This window comes from Peromyscus eremicus, chromosome 14, assembly GCF_949786415.1.
Source record: "Peromyscus eremicus chromosome 14, PerEre_H2_v1, whole genome shotgun sequence".
NCBI classification, from domain to species: Eukaryota; Metazoa; Chordata; class Mammalia; order Rodentia; family Cricetidae; genus Peromyscus; species Peromyscus eremicus.
This window is the reverse complement of record NC_081430.1, coordinates 26947216-26968964: the sequence shown is the minus strand read 5'-3', so window position 1 is coordinate 26968964 and position 21749 is coordinate 26947216. Positions and strand designations below refer to the sequence as shown.

The 21749-nt window shown below is 37.6% G+C and overlaps 1 protein-coding gene and 1 long non-coding RNA gene across 17 annotated transcripts in view; one reads left to right on the top strand and one right to left on the bottom strand.

Annotated features, from left to right (window-relative positions):
* Positions 1–21749, bottom strand: part of Mipol1 (mirror-image polydactyly 1) — a 289666-nt gene that overhangs the window by 126104 nt on the left and 141813 nt on the right. For 14 of the 15 annotated variants that reach the window (XM_059280057.1, XM_059280059.1, XM_059280062.1 and 11 more), the window contains one exon: positions 17846–17953. In XM_059280057.1, the coding sequence (XP_059136040.1) occupies positions 17846–17953 (108 nt within the window). Of the gene's footprint in view, positions 1–15787; positions 17576–17845; positions 17954–21749 lie in introns of those variants that run through there. The other variant, XM_059280068.1, reaches the window with a different exon arrangement.
* Positions 14060–20471, top strand: LOC131924703 (uncharacterized). 2 transcript variants are annotated; one of them, XR_009383004.1, is made up of 4 exons: positions 14060–14334; positions 17924–18077; positions 19745–19940; positions 20400–20471. It is a non-coding gene; the product is annotated as an uncharacterized LOC131924703 (long non-coding RNA). The 2 variants fall into 2 exon arrangements; XR_009383003.1 differs by having other exon boundaries at positions 19745–19968; positions 20400–20458.

Genomic DNA, 21749 nt, shown 5'->3' with positions numbered 1-21749 from the left:
TGGAAAGTTGCGGGCGTTTTTCCCCCCTGCACTGTGAAAATGCAGCTAACAGGAACGCCTGTGCCTTTCTCAGGCCACTTTAAGGCAGAGTCTGAAAAGCTGGAAAGTAAACACAGGTGTTTTAAACTGGAGCTGCTGTCACGGACAACCGCAAACACTCTGAACGCTGAGGTGGCAACGCCTCTTTCCCGCCCTCTGTGTTTTTAAAGCAATGCCCGAAAAGAAAATGTCAAATGTTTCACCTTTCAACACCTCAGAATAAGAAAGAGCTTAAAGTATTGTTTCCCAAATCTCTAGTAAATAGATCATTCTATTCTGTAGTTTTAAATGTAACCAATTAAATATTAATTATATGAAATAAAAATTCATAAAGAATCATTGCTACTCTCAAACTTACACTACTTTTGACCCTGTTTTATAGTCATTTCTTTAGTTTCTATGAGGAAAAACTTTGAATGACATTTGGATTGCTTATTGTGTCATAATTTTTACAGAAAATTTCTGCTGTTTTTCCTTGTGAGGGTAAGCACACAAATCAAATATTAAGGGCCATGGAAAAATTCAGAGCTTCAACTGAAATAGGTAAAATTTGAGAAAAGTATGTTCTATGCACACCTACAATTGGAGTACAAAGGATGACTTACGAAGAAAAATAGAAAACAAAATAATTCCCCAACTTACTACAGAACAAGGGGTTCACATTCTCAAACGGAGTCAACTTTCTAACATGGAAATGTCAGCCTAGTCACTATAGTTTTATAAAAGAGCCCCCAAAAGGCGGCATAGAATTCACTGGCAATTGATGAGTTACCACAAGCTAATGAATATAGAAATAAAGCGGAATGGATTCTTCCATAATCATCAAGAAAACAGATTCTGTTAAGAGAATCTGAGTATTTATCATCTCCCAAATTAATCTTGCAGGTTACTTGGGGGGCTTTAGAGCTAACCCCAGAATTTCACAAATAATTCTCTTGTATAGTTTATACCCCAGAATTTCACAAATAATTCTCTTGTAACTCTTCTTCTACAGAGTTACAACGTTCCCGTACTTGATTATGTGTAAGAAGACAGGAGTTTCTCAATGCTCCAAGATTCGGAGAGAAAAAGCAGGAACAAAATTAAAAAAGAAAAAAGAGTAAGAGCTTCATCAGGGTCTACATTTCTGGAAAATTTCCTTGATACATTTTTAAACTTCTGTTCTTTTTAAAGATGTGAAGAACTGATTGATACCTGAGCTACATGATTCTGAGAAGTAATTAACAATAAACGAGATCTGCAATCAAATAAACTTTACCATTGTGTTCAGATCCACCATGTATTGCCTCATCTCACATTTGAAGGGCATTAGAGAGCATTAAGAGACGAATAATGTGAACATCAAGAAATTGAGAGTTAAGTTTGGCCGTTCTTAACGGAGTCCACTGTACGCTGCTGGTATTATAACACACACATGATACCTTCAGGCACAAAGGAGCAAGGGAAGGGCAGTGTGTCAGCCTTAGAAGTTAATTTCCTTGCTTTTGTTGGTTTATATTACCATCTAATATTACGTAAACAATCCGTTTCTAGGCAATTTATTTTTTTCCTCTGCCATGATGAGCTAAATATCTTTCAGCATATAAAAATCCAGCTTAAGACCAACAAAGGGGATGCCAATTAAAAATAAAACTCACAGAAACAGAAGATACACAACATTTGCTAAACTGGACGATTGTTATTTCTTACATTTTAACAAACTCTCAAAAGGTGAAAGTGAAATTAAAAGAACAGAAATTATTAGTAATAAATAATCTACCTTAGAATGTTCTGGGGCTGTTAATATTCTTTTTTCATTTTTCAAAAAATCAAGAACCACCTAAAAATTTATGGATCTAGATAAAACTCAAAATAGTAGATAAAACAAAGTAGACTGAAAACCCTTAGACGTAGATTCATAAAGAGGCATTTCAGAGCTAAAACCTGACCATCCAGCAACAGAGCAAAAATACAGTGGACGAATACACTTTTCTGTATCACTTTGATAATTAAAATTGTTAACCTCTTAAACTAGTAAAATGCAGTCACAACAATGTTTAAAGTGAATAATGTGTAACAATATCCTATTAAATGATAGCTTGTAGGAAGAAGGGTAGAATGTCTGATACCTCTTGGGAGCAAAACATCAAAACAATTCTAGACATAAAAACAGCAAGTACCAAAAGGCAGTGAAGGTTTATCTAAAAAACCATGAGCCTCAAACGGCACAGGGAACAGTGCACTGTGTTATACTAGGAACACTTCCACGGAATGTAAAGCTACGGTGTATGACTGTGAATTATTAAGGAAGTAGAAATAAAAGATCCTATATGCCACAGATCCAAGTGTAGTTGTGTAAGACTCACAGCTGAAAACCAAAGGCAAAGCTAGAAGTTACCTAAACTCTCCAAAGCTGCAATTTATCAGGAACATTTTTAAAAGGATTCTGAAATATAGTCTAATAATATAGTTAATAGGAACCTAAGAACAAAAATATTAGTAATATGCTGTTGTATCAAAAGTTAAAGATAAGCAATAAATGATTGGGTCTTAAAAAAAATCTGTATGAGTCAGTAGACAAGAGTGATTTTCCAAGATGCCTTTTTTGTTTCAGTTAAAATTAAAATCCATGCTGTCTAATCCTTGGAGTCACTTTGTAATTAAGGGGATTTGATGAGAGACCAGGCACTGAATTAATGATAAAATTTAATATCTGTTTTAATGCATCAACATAACAGAAAAACTAACCAACACTGAACAACACAATAAAGTCATTTTGTGCTAGTTGGCATACTCCAGCTATGTCAATTATGAATGTTAGTTTTTTTTTCAAATTAAGTGTATACACTAAAGTTCTGCAGATATACTGCATTAGCAAATCAACTTTCAAGTCAACATACTAAAAGAATAAAGATATGTTTTTTAATGAAAATATCTCTAGTGAACGCATTTACATTTATTGAAAAATTTTAAATAATCTCTAATAAAGAATTCTGTATTATGTCTCAAATTAGAATTTTTTTATTTAGGTAAGATACATTAAATCTATTTAATAATCTAAGACTTTTAAAATATATTTTAGTTTGGAAACAGTATATAATGTTTTTAAATCCATCAAATTAACTTCATTGTGTTTTAGACAACCATTGGGACTTTGCACTGTACTTTTCAAAGCATCACCATGCATACAACACAAGAGACAATTTAACATATCACTGTCCCCAGTCATTGCGGCACAACTTGGTGTGGAATTTGGTTACCGCAAACAGCTACAACTTCCAGAGAGTAAAAACTCATTTAATCAGCTTCAAGTATTTTCATCCACCTTTGTTCTAAAATACCATGAGAACATCAAAAAACCCACAAAATGAATAATGTTACCAAATACTAACATTGATCTATAGAGAAATCAGGTCAAAAATACATACATTTTTGGTATCATTTTTAAATCCATTGCTCTAAAAGAAAGTTGGGGAAATAATTCCCCCCACTTCATTTTTCAAACACAGTCTATATTGGGCACATTTTCACAATTAGAGTAAGTATTGCAATTCAGAAGGCTTTGGGTCAGGCTTAGGCTTATTATTATGAAAATAGAGGATGACTGTAATCCATACTTCTGAAGAGCACTCGTGATGTCTATTTATGAAGTAACAACCATAAACTGGACCTCTACTAGGAATTATTTTCACAATGACCCAGGGCATTGTCTCCAGCAGAATATCACAGGCACCTACTCTTCTACATCTCTGATACCAAAAGTCCTTAGATCAAGAAAAGAGGAAATAACAGAAGTGTTAGTGGCAGCAGGCACAGCAGATCTTCTCACATATTCCACACCTTTAGGTCAGCACTCATTGTCTTTACCTCCAGTCTGGTCAAAGACAGAGAACTGAACACAGGTAGGTATGAGATGGACACAGGAAGTAGGGAAATGCCATGTCCAAAGACTAGGCAATACAAAGATTGAACCAGGGTTCCAGAACCTAACCAAAGCCAATTCACAGAACAAACTGGGCTGGTGTGATTGAAATCCACTTCCTACTACACACGTATGCCTTCATTCCTGAAAAAAGTATTGTATTCTATAAAACAGGTAATAGTTTCTGTAGGAAAATTTACAATATAATTTTTATATTTCCACCACTACTTACCAAAATAAAATATTAAATTCTACAAAATAATGCTATGAAATTCAGATTAGAAAAACAAACAAATAGTTCCTGGCCAGTTTGGAATAATTAAATGGATCACAAGTACTGCACTTGTGTCATCACAGAGGGTTTCCACTAGAACTCAGGGTTGTTTTTGTGGCAGAGGTTACAGTTCACAAGAGGTTTAGCTGTACCTCATGGTTTTTTAGTTTTGATCACCTTGATGAATCTACATAGGTTTTTGATGATTTGGCTGTACCTGGTGCTGCAATCCATGGAGCTAGCCTTCAATACAATTGTTCATTTCAGAGAACCCATAGTAAGCACTACTTCAGCATTTCCCTCACTGTATCCAGAGACTGTAAACCTGCTCCAGCTGCGAGTCTTACTTGTAATGAGGAAAAAATTTATTCTGTGGAATGTTGTTTGTTTTTGCTCTTTTGGGGAGCCTGGCATCCAGCTCCCAAATAAATCACACACGGAGGCTTATTCTTAATTATAAATGCCCGGCCTTAGCTTAGCCTGTTTCTTGCCAACTTGTCTTAACTTTAAATTATTCCAACTACCTCTGGCCTTTCGCCTTCCTCTATTTCTGTATACCTTTCATTATTTCTTACTCTGTGGCTTGCTGTGTAGCTGGGTGGCTGACCTCTAGGTCCTCCTCCTTCTCTGGCTACTTTTTCTTCTTTCCAGATTTCTCCTCCTATTTATACTCTCTGCCTGCCAGCCCCGCCTATCCTTTCTCCTGCCTTGCTATTGGCCAGCTCTTTATTAGACCATCAGGTGTTTTAGACAGGCACAGTAACACAGCTTCACAGAGTTAAACAATTGCAACATAAACAAAAGCAACACACCTTAAAATAATATTCCCCAACAGTGGAATATAAAATTGGACATGGGAACAGAATGTTAGAAACCAGAACCATGGAAGATTTCCACCTCACTTGCTCAGACAAAAACATTTTTATGTGTTTTGGCTCCTTTATCTTTTTTTTTTGTAATTATTTTCAATTAATACTGTTTTCATAAAATATATTTTGGTTTTGTCTTTCTCTTCCCCCAACTCCTCCCAAATCTTCTCCACCTCCCTATTCACCAAATTTTATGTTCTGTTTCTCTCTCAAAAAATCAAATACAAAGGAAGAATGTGACAAGAAACACAACACACACACACACAAACCCTCAAAAACACAAAATAAAAATCGAAACAAACAAGTAAAAGACCAATAAGACACAAACATGCCAAAACAAAGCAAAATGGAACAAGAAGTCCAGAAAAATATCAAGGAGTTCATTTTTTGTTGGCCAAGAGTGTGGATGACTCACTCAGTGAGACTTCCTTAAAGACAACTATTTTCCCTCTTTGTCATTGGGTATCAGTTGCAGATAGCTTCGTGGTTGGGGGTGGGACCCCATGTCCACTTCCTGGACTCAATGCTGGTCCTTCATTTGGCTCGAACCTGGGTAGGCCTCTTGCCTGCTGCCAAGGTCTCTGTGAGCTCATATGTGTATCAGTCCTAGAATGTCCCTGGAGTCATCCTCCTTTCTTTCCCTTTCTATCTGGCTGTTCAGTAACTTCAGATGGCTCAGGCCTGTTACAGTGTATTTGTCCCCAAGTCTACCTTGTGATGATTGGGTTCCCTATTAGTTTTTCAATTCAAATTTTTGCAGGAAGAATCTGGCCTATCTATTTTTTCCAAACAAGGTCAACATCCCTGGCTAGCTTTGGGCTAAGCATCATATTCTAATAGATGGGAGGATGGATAAATGAATTTGAGTAGGTGATACAAAAGACCCTGCATTTTTTTTTTTTTTCGAGACAGGGTTTCTCCGTGTAGCTTTGGTGTAGTTTGTAGTTTGTTTTTTTTTAGTTTGTGGAGCTGAAATCAGAAGCAGTAAATGAATATACAAATTGGCATTTTTTATTACAACATTATGGAATCAAGTGACCTTCTAAATCTATGTTCTTTACTAAAAATGTGAAAAATCTTTTGTTTGTTAAATATAGATTAATATTTATATATAAAATACTGTTCATAGTAGTATCCAAGACTACAAAATTGTAATCAACCTATTATTCAATTATATAAAAAGAATTAAAATTAGGTATATTTATGCATTGCAACTCACACAGCATTTTAAGAGAGTATTTGTAGAATATTTATGTGTACCAGAGAACACTTATGGAGCCTTAAATAAAGAAAGGAAGACACTACATTACAGGTGTGGCATCCATTCACTCCCCAGATAGAGTGCATACATTTATACAATGCATATTATGTGTCAATACTTTTGCAGGAGAGGCAGCCCTGCTAGATTTCAGTTGATGTGTACAGGCAGAGCTGGCCATTGGTCAATATCTTTGATTCTTGAGTGTCAAACATTCAATACTATTAGTAGACTCAGATGCAAACAAAGTGGAACAGAAGTCCTTGACACCATGGCGTATTCACTCCTATTAGGGAAATAGACTATCATAATAATAAATGACATAATACACACACACAGGCAAGCACATCAAAGAAAAGGCGGGGAAGGTAACAAAAAAGTGCCGACAAGGGTATGTATGGACTGCAACACAAAACAGGTTGGCCAGAGAAAGGCCTTGCTGTTGCTGAAGCATTTCAAAAGATATGAAAAAGGCAGAAGCAAATTTCATGTAGGGAAAAGAACACTCCTTGAAAGTGAAAACCTTGGAAGTACAAGGCTCTGAGATGCAAGCATGCCTGGTATGTTCCAGGAGAGTGGTACATGTCCGGTTTCTAAAGTGAAGTATGGTAACGGAGGATTAAAATAATCTAACTTACAGTTTAATAAGCTCATCACTAAGGCTGTGCAGAGATAAAGACAATGACAGACTGTGGTGATATTGTGTTCCTCAATATATTGGGCACCCTAATAAACTTATCTGGGGTCAGAGAGCAGAATAGCCACTAGATATAGATGCCAGAAAATGGTGGCACACACACCTTTAATCCTATTACTTGGGAGGCAGAGATCTGTCCAAAGCCACACTGGAAACAGCCAGGCATGGTGACACACGCCTTTAATTCCAGGAAGTGATGGCAGGAAGCAGAAAGGTATATAACGCGTGAGGACCAGGAACTAGAGTCTGTTAAGCTTTTAGGCTTTTGAGCAGCAGTTCAGCAGAGATCCATTCAGATGAGGACACAGAGGCTTCCAGCTTGAGGAAACAGGATAGGCTGAGAAGTTGGCGAGGTTCTGTTTCTCTGATCTTTGAGTGTTCACCCCAATACCTGGCTCCGGGTTTGTTTTTATTAATAAGACCTTTTAAGATTCGTGCTACAACAGACACAGGTGACATTGAGACTCTGCCAATAATTGAGGCAGAGGTGAAACAGTTTGGCATCTAGTTGCAATGGAAGTGGTGAGAATAACTGAGACCTTGATGTGCATGAGCAGTACAAGGGTCAGTTTGTAGACAGTAAAGTAGAATGCCCGAGAAGGAACGAGGCCAAGCCTAACTCCAAACATTTTGACCAAAGTTACTTTTAAGATAAAAGGATGGTGTTTTTAGATGTAGCTATGAGTGAGCATATTTAGGGGGCAGGATAGGAGGTTTGGAGTTAGGAATGTAGCACAGTGCCTGAGCCACACTCCGAGTAAGGACTTTTATTTTGGCATATTATTTGAGGTGAAAGGTGGTCTCTTACCTGGCCCCCTCCCCCCGCCATAGTCCTTGCTTCCTAGTATTTATGTCCTATGCCCTCTTCCCTCTGATGTGTGCTGGACTTAGTAACTAATTTTTTTAAAAGAAATTTTCAATTTTTAAATAATTATTTTCACCAGATTGGCCGGTAGGCAAGTCTATGGAGGAATATTCTTGATTCTTGCTTGATACTGGAGGGCTCAACCTCCCCCCCCTGCCCCCCATGGGTAGTACCACCCTGAGCAGGTTTCCTGGGTTATGTAAAAAGCAAGACAAGTAAACCATGGAAGCAAGCTAGTCAGTAGTACTGCTACACAGACTCTGCTTCAGTTCCTGCCTCTAAGTTCCTGCCTTGAGTTCCTCTCTTTTCCAAGATGATTTTATTCATAGTGTTTATCACAGCAATACAATGAAGGCTAACCCATAACCCTTTGCACACACATCATTTCTAACTGGCTGGTTTATAAAAAATATTCATATATTCAGTGTACATAGAGAGAGTTTCTTTCAAGTATAGCATGTGTTTAACTATATTCATCCCATATTGTCTCTCTTCCCTCTTCATCCTTCTCCCATACTACTCGTTTCCTTCTGTTCTCCAGGCTCCTTTCTACTTTTATGCCATAGGTCCTGTGTGTACGTGTATGTCTATGATGTATCGTTATGAAATCTAGGATTTAAAAATGAGAGCAGGGCTGGGGAGTGGTTCAGAGGGTAAACTGCCTTCCATTCAAATGTGAGAACTGGAGTGTGGAACCCAGCACCCATGTCAATGTCAGGGGAGCCTCGGAGCCTGTGCTTTCTGCACTTGGGAAGAAAAGATTTGAGCAAGCTAGCTAGTGATGCTAACCGAATCAGGGACCTCTGGCTTCTGGTGAGAATCTCTGCCTAATATATGTGGTGCAGAGCGATGGAGGAAGCCATGGAATGTAAGTGTCTCACCTTTGCATGCACATTCACACATGTGTACTTACACCTACACATGATTATGCAACTGTACATGCAATACACATACACATACTACACATAAACAAAATGAGAGAATATATGCACCATTTGTCTTTATGAATCTGCTTTATCTTGCTTACTATGATGATCTCTAGTTACATCCATTTTCCTGCAAATGTTTTTCTTTTAAGTCAAAACATTATTATTAAAAGCTTTGAAATAAGAAAACATTACACATTGAGATTATCCAAACCCCAGGTCTATTCATCTCAGTTAAGTTTTATACAGTTAGAATATACATTCTAGAGTTGTAGAGTTTCACAGTGGATTGTACCTTCACTATCAATATATTTTTATGCATATATCTATCACAAAAAAGAAAAATATACACATTCTGTAGAGGGCTAATACCTAAAATAGATAAAGAACAAAAGGAAAAACAAACGAAAATGGGATGTCAAGAAAACAACTCAATTAAAAAAATAAGGTGCAGATCTAAACAGAGAATTCTTTTTTGTTATTAACATAATTTTTATTGATTATTTGGGAACGTACTCCAATCCCATTCATTTCCCAGTCCCTCCATATCTGCCCTTCACCCTTATAGTGTCCCCCTACAAAGGAAAATTAAAAATGAGATAATAAAAATAAGATAAAAATTAAAAAACGTAAATAAGATTAATTAAGCAAATAAAAACAAAACAAAGAAAAAACAAACAAACAAACCCCATTTCAATCCTTTGTCTTTCCGGCCTCTCCATCACCTCATTTGCCTTGGTGGCATTGGGAGCTGCTGTGTATCATGCAGTACACCCTTTTGTCCAAACAGCTTTACTTGCAAATGTTCATTATGTCATGTGTTGTTGGTCAGGTTCAAGGCTTCTGGCTTCTGGTACACCAGCCATACTGGACCTCACTAAAACTCCTCCCAGATATCCTGCAGTTGCCCCAAGTAATAGAGATCCGGCTGCTATGGTTTGGCAGGACCAGTCCCTTCACACACTCCAGCAGGTCACAGATGGGGTAGATGTTGGGGAGTGCCCACTCAAAGACCTGGATGTATGTCTGGGTGGTGGCTGGGTTGTTCTGAACAGGCAGCTGGGACCACTCCCCAAGTGAGGGGCAGAGTCAGCTCCCCAATGCCAGTGATAAGGGGTGGGACTAGCTTTTCCAAGTACCAGAATGGGGTAGGAGGCAGGAAGGGGGGGGCAGCTCTCCTATTATGGCTGGGCAAGCTTTCCTGTGCAAGGGTCACTGGGGTCAGTCTGTTATCCCAGGGCTGTTGAAGGGTGATTGTCAGCTCTCTGGTTGAGTGGGGAGTGGCTCTCCCCTATCAAGTGAGAGGCAAGGACAGCTTAGCATGGCCTTTATACTTAAAAACACGGTTCACATAGGCCCCTGTGGAAACACAGGCAATGGACATCAACACAGACCCCAGATGTGGCAGGACCACAGACTTAGACATGGCCACCCTCAGCAGCTTGGGCCCAGATGTCACTATGGCCTTAAGTAGCAGAGCAGGCCTCTCAGATTGGCATGAGCCTGGTGGCAGCATGATCAAGACTCCAATATTGCCCCAGGTGGCAGTCCAGATCTCTGGCAGTTGCTTGGCTTTTAATGGTAACAGGAGCAATGGACTGCAACACAGACCCAGACATGGCCCCTGGCCACAGCCTGTCAACATGGCCCATGGCAGCAGCATGACCCTTTGGCACCAACATGGCCTCATATGTCAGCCCAGATTCCAGGCATCTGTCTAGCCTTTGATGGTAATGGGAACCACGGACATCAGCACAGTCCCTGGCTATGGTAGGGCCAGACTCAGACATGAACCTGGGCTACAGCTAGGGCCAAGATGTTTCCATGGCTACAAGTATAGCAGCACAGTCCACCCCAGTTTGTACGGCCCTGGTGGCAGCATGACTATCGGGCATCAACCTGGCCTTGGGTGTTGACCCATACCTCGGGCACCTGCAAAGTCAAAGGTGGCTCCACTAACATCGATGCAGACCCTGACTGCAGTAGGGTCATGGACCCAGACATGACCCTTGACAGCAGCCTGGGCTTGGTTGACACCATGGCCACTCAGATCAGCATAGCCTCAGCTGCAGCACATCCCTCAGAACCCAACATGGCTAGAGGTGGCTGCTGTGGGATGGCCTGTATGTCAAATGTGTTCCTGACTGGTCAATAAATAAATCACTGATTGGCCAGTGGCCAGGCAGGAAGTATAGGCGGGACAATGAGGAGAATAAAGCTGGGAAGTGGAAGGCTGAGAGAGAGAGACACTGCCAGCGGCCACGATGACAAACAGCATGTGAAGATGCCGGTAAGCCATGAGCCACGTGGCAAAGTATAGATTTATAGAAATGGATTAATTTAAGCTATAAGAACAGTTAGCAAGAAGCCTGCCATGGCCATACAGTTTGTAACCAATATAAGTCTCTGTGTTTACTTGGTCGGGTCTGAGCGGCTGTGGGACTGGCAGGTGAGAGATATTTGTCCTGACTGTGGGCCAGGAAGGAAAACTCTAGCTACAGGTGGCAGCCCAAAACCTGGGCCTCCATGTGGTCTTTGGTGGCAAAAGGGGCCAGGGACATCAACACAGACCCTGGCTTGTGGTAGGACCATGAACAGAGAATTCTTAAAAGAGAAAATACAATTGACTGACAAACAAAGAAATGTTCAACATCCTTAGTCAGCAGGGAACTGCAAATTAAAACTACTTTGAGATTTAATCTTAAACTAGTCAGAGTGGCTAAGATCAATAAAACAAATGACAGGTTAGGGCAAGGATGTGGAATAATGGGAACATCCATCCATTGTTGGTAGGAGTGCAAAACTGTATAGTCACTATGGAAATCAGTGTGGCAGTTCCTTAGGAAGCTGGATATGGACTGATCTACCTCAAGATCCAGCTATATCAGTCTTGGGCATATGCCCAAAGGATGCTTCATCCTTCTATAGAGACACTTGCTCAACCATGTTCATTGATGCTCTATTCCCAATAACCAGAAATTAGAAACAGCCTAGATGTCCCTCGAGGGATGAATAAAGAAAATGTGGTACACTTAAAAACGGAATAGTACTCAGCTGTTAAAAAAATGAAATTCACAGGCAAATGGATAGAGCTATGAAAATATCATCCTGAGTAAGATAACCCTGACCCAGAAAAAAAATATAGCATGTATTCACTTATATGTGGATATAACTTTTAGGTCTTGAATAAGCAAGCTACAGTCTCTATAATCACAGATATTAGGAACAGAATAAGGAACTAGTGGGGAGGAATGGATCTCCCTAGGAAGAACACGTGGTTTTGTTTTTTCTTTCTGAGACTGTATGACTTCTCTTAACATTACACTTTCTAAGTTCCTTCATTTTCCTTCAAATTTTGTGACTTCATATTTTAAAGAGCTGAACAGTATTTCATTTAATATACATCCCACATGTTCACTATCCATTCATCCTTTGAGATGGTTTTGTACCATTTCCTTGCCAGAGTGACTAAACTAGCAATAAACTTGAGGCGCACATATCTCTGTGATAGGGTGAGGAGTTCTCGGGGCATACGCCAAGGAGTGGAACAGCTGGGTGACAGTTCTAGATTCAGTCTTCTGAGGGATCTCCAAAATTATTTCTATTTGTATTCATTTTAGTCCCCCAAACATCAGGCCAAGATTTGCTGTCAGATTTCTTGATGATAGCTATTCAGACTGGGATAAGGTGGTGGTATCTCAGACTAGAGCTAATTTGCATTTCCTTGATGGTTAGGGCATTGGACACGTTTAAGTACTTAATGGCCATTTACATTTCTGTTTTGAAAATTGTCTATTAGATTTGTTAGTCCATTTGCTGACTGGCAGTTTATTTCCTTGGTACTTAACTTCAGGAGTTCTTTGTAATCTCTGGATATTATTCCCTTGTCTGAAGTGTGACAGGCAAAGATTTTCTCCCATTCTGTGCACTGTCCATTTGCTCTGATGACTGGCTGTGCTGAACTTTTCGTTTTCATATAGTCCCATCAGTTGATACTTTGGGCTAATTCCTGTGTTATTGGTATATACTGAGGACTTCTTACTTATCACAATAACTTAAAGAGATTTCCCCACATTTTCCTCTAGATGTTTCAACATTTCAGACTTTAAATTAAGGTCTTTGATTCATTTGGAAATAATTTTTGTACATGGTGAAAGATATTAATTTAATTCTTTTTCAAGATGTCCAATTTTGCTAGTATGATTTGTCTAACAGGCTGTTTTCCAATGTATATTTTTGCCTCCTTTGTCACAGATTAAATAGATATAGCTTTAACGTTTTATTTTTGGGTCCTTTACTCTACTCCATTGGTCTACCTATCTGTTTTTATGTCAGTACCACCAGGCTGACTTTGTCACTATAGCTCTGCAGTATAATTTATGTTTGGTTATACTAATGCCTCTAACAAAGATCCAACTCTTTGTTTGACTAATTTTGTATATTGTTCTTTTAATCTCTACTTCTCTGAGCTTTATCATTTCCTACCCCATCCACTGCGATTGGGATTGGCTGCTTGTTGTGTTTTGAGAACCTTGAGGTACACCACCATTAGGGTATCTGATATGAGTACTTACTGCTAAAAATTTTTTTCTTAAGATTTCCTTGGCTGTTTCACAGAGGTTCTGGTAGGTTGTATGTTCATTATCATCTGCCTTTAAGAAATTTTAATTTTCTCCAGGTGGCGGTGGTGCACACCTTTAATCCCAGCACTCGAGAGGCAGAGGCAGGTGGATCTCTGTGAGTTCAAGGCCAGCCTGGTCTACAGAGCGAGATCCAGGACAGACACCAAAACTACACAGAGAAACCCTCTCTCAAAAAAAAAAAATTCTAATTTTCCTCTGTGTTTTCTTGGATGGCCCATTGTTACTCAAAATGTATTTTTTTATTCTCAATTTTTTGTGTTTTCTATAGTTTCTCTGATGTTAATTTCTAGTTTTATTCCATTGTGGCTGAACAGAACACAAGGAATTACCTATTTTTTTTATTCATCAAGACATGATTTATGTTCTATAATATGATTTTGGAGAAGGTTCCAGGTGCTGCTAAGAAAAAAGTCATATGGAAACCCACTACTCAGAAGCTTCCTAAAATATATCCATATATAAAAAGAGTTTAAATGGAGTTACTTTGTAATGGGAGGGATACCGCAACTAGATACCACATGTTACCAAATATAATCTACAGAATCAGAAATGGGTTACCTTCTTTTGACTTGTTTCCCAAAGGTACCCCATAAGCATCCTAAAATTACAAGCTACTTCCATCGCTCTTGGCTACCTTCCATCCAGAACTTGACAATAAGACCCTATTCCTATTGTCTTATGTTGAAGACATCACTTACTTGAATCATAAACATGGAGAAATTGAGTGTGTGCTGATCGCAAAGCCTCATCCCTACCAGCATCTAGTTTTCATAATGTTGGAAGGTGCCATGAACAGTACCAGAGAAGAACAGTAATCCAGCTCTGAAACATTTTGAACTACATTGATGTGTGGCTTGACAAGGTATGCTCAATGCTGTAATAATGGCACACATGTTATGGGTTTAACCAACCACTTTCAGGCTCAATTCAAAACTATCTTCATGAAATGAAACCCCTACCTGTTTCATGAGGCCAAGAAACTGTGGCTAGATAACCCATAGGCCCTAAGAGAGAACCTACTACTAATATTTTGCTAAACAGACATAGTATTAAAATGATCTCTAATGACTTATCAGTATACCCATAGATCAGCATGTCTCTCAGCTTTTATTAGAGAAGCTTCTTCTTGTAGTAGATGGCAATTAACCCAGAGACACATAACTAGTCAATGTATAGAGCCTAAGATGCTTGAGTGCACATCACAGCCATAAATGGGACACCTGTGTGACACCCATTCTCCAAGCCACAGAAATATTGTTAGAAGAGGAAGTGTTCAGATTATAAGAGCCAGAGGTTGTGGATGATTTCAAGGAAACAGTGCTTTGCACACAACAGGGCAGTTACATATATGAACTCACAGAGACTATGACAGCATGCACAAGATATGTATTAGTTCAAACCCGACAAAATCCCAGCACAAAGCAGGGCAATAAGTATGAAGGGCCACTCCTGACTGAGGAGCTATTGACATTTGATAGCTTCTGATTAAAGTTTATATTTATCAGTGTTGATGATAGTACAATTTGTAATATCAGAAATATTGCTGAGATTAAACACTTCTAAAGACAGTCACTCTTTTAAAAATGTTGTTAATGTTCATTTAGATACAAACTTAATGTTAAATTAAAAATGTTGTTAATGTTCATTTAGATACAAACTTAATGTTAAATCATAGTGGTACATATAAATGGACTGATAGTTTCCTATCAAACGGGTCGTCCATAACTTGAATGACAACCAGATAAACAATGACCAAATGAAAGTGAGATTTTCCCAAATAATCATTTAAAACTGTGATTATTAGAATAAATAAATGTGGACCAGAGAGACGGCTCAATGGTTAAGAGCACTTGTTACTCCTACAGAGGACCTACCTGGGTTTGGTTCCTAGCTCCCACACTGAGGTTCACAGCTCTGTTACTCCAGCTCCAGTGACACCATGCCCTCTTTTGGCCACCAAAGGCACTAGTTATAGACATGGTGCACATATACACATGCAAGCAAACACTACTACACATAAAATAAAACTAAATACATCTTTTAAAAAAAGAATAAGGAAATGTATTATGAGTGATGATATTTTTATACTGAATTTAAGTTTCCCATGAAGGAATCATTTAAAAATAGACTAAAAGTCAGCATTATGCACAGCAGACTTTTTTTTAAGAGTTTCAATTCATACAGAAAGGCCAAGGTGATGAAATTTTTCAAAAACTGATTCTTCCTCTCCTCTTTTCCAGGACTTAAATCAGCTTTAGTTAATAGATGCAACATCAAAATCAGATTTTTGAAGAAAAAACAAAGATCAAATAGAAAAGATTTCAATGCAGTATATTTCTCTGGAGTATACATGAGTTACATTTACATATTACTTTAAATGTTATAGTCTAGAGAGATTTCCATTAAACAGGTGATTCATTTTTGCTTTGAACTCCCATGTGTCTTGGGTGGTCTACTTATTCCTTTCTAACTTTAATAACTTCTCAGAAGTTTGCATGTATTTCTCTCCATAAATAGCCATCGCCATTTAAATACATTTACCATAAATATGCAAAAGTGACAGAAATTTATATTATTTCTCTCTTTGACTATATTAATGATTACTATGTTAGAATTTGTATCTTAGGTCCTGTTTTAATTTGAAACAGCCATAACATACTGTCACATGCTCTGTCCTGAGTCATGTTTGGTGGAGGATGGCTTTAGAACACTTATTTCCCATTTTGTATGTACACACACACTTTAAATAGTTATACTTAATTGTCATAAAATTATCTATTCTTTGGGGATAATTAAAAATAATCATAGTAATCTAAAATTCTCTTATCTATAGTTTTGGTCTACTTGTAAATTCAATAGAAAATGGATTAATGGCAACTAATTTATAAGTCTGCCACTATGAATTTAAAAAATATTCTGTAGAAAAATCTTTTTACTAAGTTTCGTACTTTGTCCAGATGAAAAACATCATACACATTTTTCAGTGTATGTGTGTAGGAGTGGGGTGTATGGCTGTGTGGGAGCATGTTCCTGTGTGGTGCATATTCTTGTGTGGCAGCATGTTCTTGTGTGGGTGCATATTCTTGTGTGGGTGCATATTCTTGTGTGAGTGTCCATGTGGAGGGAGAGATGGACATCAGGTGTCCTTTCATTGCACTATCTCATTCTTGTAGACAGAGGCTCTCTGCTCCTACAGCTCATGGACTTGGCTAGACTGGAAGCCCCAGGGACCCATTGGTCACAAATGCACATTTCAGGACCCAGTGTTTAATCTGAGTGCTGGGTATCTTACTTAAGTCCCCATCCTTGCATAGCAAGGCATTTTTTGAGGTTGTTTTGTCAGTTTTGGTTTACTGTGCCTGATTCTTAAAGGCATGATACTGACTTATAATCTAAGATAAAATTGAATTTAAGGGAACTAGCAAATCTCTTGTCGTACAATTAAAAGACAATATTTTTGTTCCTTACAGACTAAACTTGTTAATGAGCATACAAGCACCTTGAGAGCTGAGACTATGAGTGGACAGACACTTTATTAAAAACTGTAGTAACTTAAAAGTAGAATGGAAGGACATGGTGGCACATGCCTTTAGTCCCAGCACTCAAGAGGCAGAGGCAGGCGGATCTTCAAGTGTGAAGTCAGCCTGGTCCACACAGTAAGCTTCAGGACAGCCAGGGCTATAGAGAAACCCTGTGTTGAACCCCCCTCCCACCAAAGAAAAGAAAGAATGAAAAAAGAGACAGAAAAAAGTAGAATGGAAAGTCATGAGCACACTCCCTACCCAAATAGTAAGACCCATACTAATGGGCTTTTCTCAGGATCACTGGACCTGTATTACAACGAGATAGAACATGTCATAAAATGTATATGTCACGTTTCAAGTTCCAGCTGAATACATTGTCTTTCTTTCCTTTTAACATTTAAAGCACTCCTTCAGTTTCCAAACAAATTCACATGTCCTTCAAGCAGTGTCAGTTCTCTGGGTGACAAATACTACAATACATTTGAAACTGTTACAATAAATGTCGCCACAAAGAAAAGGCTGATGATTTATTATTTCTTTTGGAGTGGTCACTTTTCATTAAGTCTAAAAGGTAATAACCTAAACACAGAAAGAAAATGAATATATATTAGAAGTTATTAATATACAACCACTCAAAATTCAGAATTAGGTTGTTTTTTCATGTACACATACATGAAATAAAATAATACCATAACAGAAGGGTGTTGTATCTGTGTTTAAAGAAGGGGTTGTTGGCAAACAGCACAGCTCACTATTGCTGGAATGTACACAACTGATATATGCAGCATAGAAAGCTGGCACCGGGGGCTTACAACCTTCATTTGCCTGCAAGAAGGAGCGGCCATTTACCTTCAGAGCACGTTCCTGATTGTTTTCAGCAGTCGGATGTCTCGTGTTGTTTGCTGAAGTCTGCCTCTGCTCTTTCAGACGATGAAGCTCCTGGTGCAGCCGTTGGCACTGCCACAAGGGAAGAATCCCATTAAATAAAGGAGTTAGCATTTTTTAACCACGCCATACGAATTCATGTAAATAACACCACTGTATTCTCTCAAAGACAAGGATTTCTTCTGCAACAAGAATGGTAGGTAAAAATAATTTTGAATACAAATAAAATAACACTCTAGAACTTTGGTAATTCAGTTACAATTTTTAATTAGTCTTATTATAAATGTTATGTTGAAAACATTTAGCTTCATAAAATTAGGATCAAACTATATTCAAATTATTTTATTTGCTGGTCAAATATTTCTGGTTAAAAACCCACTGCTGAATAAAAAGCATGCATCTAAAATCACACTGAATTCCTAGTAAACTCTAATAATGGAGTCTATAATCAACTTACATTAATCTTTTAAAAATAAAAATGTGTTAAGGGACAATCCAGATTTTTAGCTATTTAAAACATTTTACATAACAACTGTACAGACTATAAAATGATATAGTGCAAATGAGAAGCTACAATTAGACACTGCTTAAAGCAATAAAACATAAAACCTATGGTTTGGGAAAGAAATTAAGTTACTCCTCATTTTATCTACTTTAAAAATAGTATATTTGAGTAATAACCAATAAGTGAGCATACTGATTTGAGATCTGGACAACATCCTTTCCAGACTATTTGACAAATGGTTACTTGCCATATTGAATAGAAAATGATTAGTTTTCACGGTGCAATCAAAATGTAGCTATAATCCAAATTGGTACTTCTTACTCTGGCCTCAATTATAATGCATCATCTGTATCAGTACTTACTTGGAGTAATATACAAATCTTTTGAAAAGATAAAAAGGCTTAACAGACTCTTGGCATTTAGATTATATGATGTTGATACATATATAAAATTGACTGTACACAGCTCACGCATGTAAAATACTGTAAGCAAATTTAACAAAGTAACCACAAAAATCAAGACATTTCAAGTTAATATTAATTTAAATTAGCTGACTGCTTTATGAAGATAAATTCTGGGGAGTTGAGGAAATGACTTGGAAGGAAAAGTACTCACTACACAAATGAGGCTCTGAGTTCGCATCACTAGAACAAACAAAAAGCCAGATTTGGTACTGTGTCAGCAATCCCGGGGCTCCTATGGCACAATGGGATGTGGAGATGGGAGCATACCCATAAGCCTGTGGGCTAGCTGGCTTATCTCAAATAAAGTAAGAAGTGAGGACTGACACCTGATGTTATCCTCAAAACTCCACATGCACGCCATGGCATGGGTATGCCTCTGCTCACACAAATGAACATGTAGATATACAGATATGCACATTGTACAAACATACAAAGGTAAAATATTCTGAACATATGATGTACTGATCAATGGTTAAGTGGCAGCTCTCCTGCATTGTGATGTTCATTCAACCGTGTGTCATGTGACAACCTAACTCACCACGTTTTAAAAATTATGTAAAACTCTGTGACACATCTCCTTTAATTATTATTTGTAAAGAACACATGATTACCATTAGAGTTTATCTATTTTTGTTTTTTTTTTTAGCTCACAACAAGAAATTTTGTCTCATAGTGAAAATAAAAATTATGACACATGAGAATAAATTACAAAAAAGAATAAATTACATAAATATTAAGACAGCTCTTTTCTACTATGATCATCTCTATATTTTCAATTAATTTTATAAAGAAATGATTATCAAAATTAAAGGCTGTATGATCTATGGAAGTTCAATGGCAAAGTAAATAATTTCAGCTGTAGAATAAATTTTTTTTTTTTTTTTAATGAAAGAGAGTAATCCCAATTTGGGCTTATTTGGGGTATATTATTCTGTAAGATAAAACTGAAGAAAGAACATAAGAGGAAAAGAATAATAGAAGCACCAACGGAATATTGGAAAAAAAAGAGAAGCATCAAAAGTTGTCCAGCACCAGGGAACTTCACCAATGATAGCTCAACAACATGGCTGCCTAAGCAAGACCTAAAGAAGTACAACACCAAGAGATATGCTAACAGGGTGGGGGAAATCTCATGGTGCCCCACCCCAAGATAAAGAACTACCGTCAACTAATGAGAGCAGGAGAAACAGTCTTCCCCAAGAAGGAGCCCTGCTATTGGTTATCCAATACCAAGTGGTCAGGCCAGAAATCATACACAAATGGGGAACACTAAACAGACTGAGCAAGCTGTGTGTATATATTTAGGCACATGTATGTGTGTGTGCATGCACATACAAACATACACACAAACACACACACACACACAAAACCCCCAAAACTACTAAAAAAAAAAAAAAGAGGCCACATTTTTGAGAGGGAACAAGTATATGTGTGGGGTGTGTGGGAGGTTATGGAGTAAGTAGAAAGAAGGAAGAAAATTATATAATTCTATTTCAATTTAAAATTTTACAAGATGTTGCCTGAGAACATGATTTTTTTTTTATTTCAGGAAATCAGAAATGACCACAAAATAAAAACTTTTACCACACACTTGAAGCAAAAACAATAATAATAAAACCACTCTTTTTTGCTTAAGAGATGTGTTGAATTTTTTTTTTTGCTTATGAGCTTTGGACTTAATATTAATCTGAGATTCAGACAGTGAGAGCCAAATGATTGTGTAGATATAACTGACAGTCTTATTAAATAAGAACACAGAACCAATGCAAAGAAGAAAGCCAAGAGATCAGAGCTAAGAGCCTTACCCGCCCCGCCTCCTACAGCTAGCTTCTTAAGCCAAGAGACTTCTCCTAAAGAGAGCTACTTCCTGTCTGTTTGTCTTTATATAGACTTTCTGTTCTGCCTTCTCATTGGTTGTAAACCCAAACATATGACTGCCTCGTCACTGCCTGTATGTACAACCCTCCAGGTCTTCTATGGTATTGAGATTAAAGGTGTGTGTCTCCAATGCTGGCTGTATCCTTGACCACACAGAGATCTACCTAGCTCTGCCTACCAAGTGCTGGGATTAAAGGTGTGTGCCACCACCGCCCAGCTTTTACTATGGCTCTAATAGCTCTGACCCCCGGGGAACTTTATTTATTAACATACAATTAAAATCACATTTCAGTACAAATAAAATACCACCATATGATTGTTTTGAAATAAGTAAAGAAATAGTTTAAAAGTTTTTCTACATATACAGTTGTGATTTATATTTAACTATATTGAAGATTTATTTATACTTATTTAATCCCATATGACTTATTTATGTAATTCTATATTTTTCAAGTTGAACATACTTCACACAATGAAATAGTCACTTATTTTTTCTTTTTGCTTCTTTTTTTGATTTTTTTAAAGTCTTTAGTTTTAAAATTTATTGAAAAGAGATCTAAATGTTTACTCACCAGCAAGTGTTATATCATATCATTATAATATATGATTTTATGTATTTGTAAGGTAAAGATCTTAATCTTTTTATCTATACTTCAATTTTCTTTGGCATTTAAAAATTTAATTTGTAACTTAAAATATGCAGAAAGAGGCAGATAATGACATAACAGAAACTGCTGTGCCCATAAAAATGATGTCAAATGAGTTATAATCTTTCAGGTTACGAAAAAATGAGACATATCTAACAAACATATTTCTCCTTGAACTTTGCCAATATTTCCTTTCTAAAGAAACACTTATTCTGAAGCACACTGTCTGCCTCTCTCTCTCTCTCTCTCTCTCTCTCTTTCTCTTTGGTTGCTGAGACGGGGTTTCTTTGTGTAGCCCTGGCTGTCCGGGAACTCGCTCTGTAGACCAGGCTGGCCTTGAACTCAAGAGATCCATCCACTTGCCTCTGCCTCCC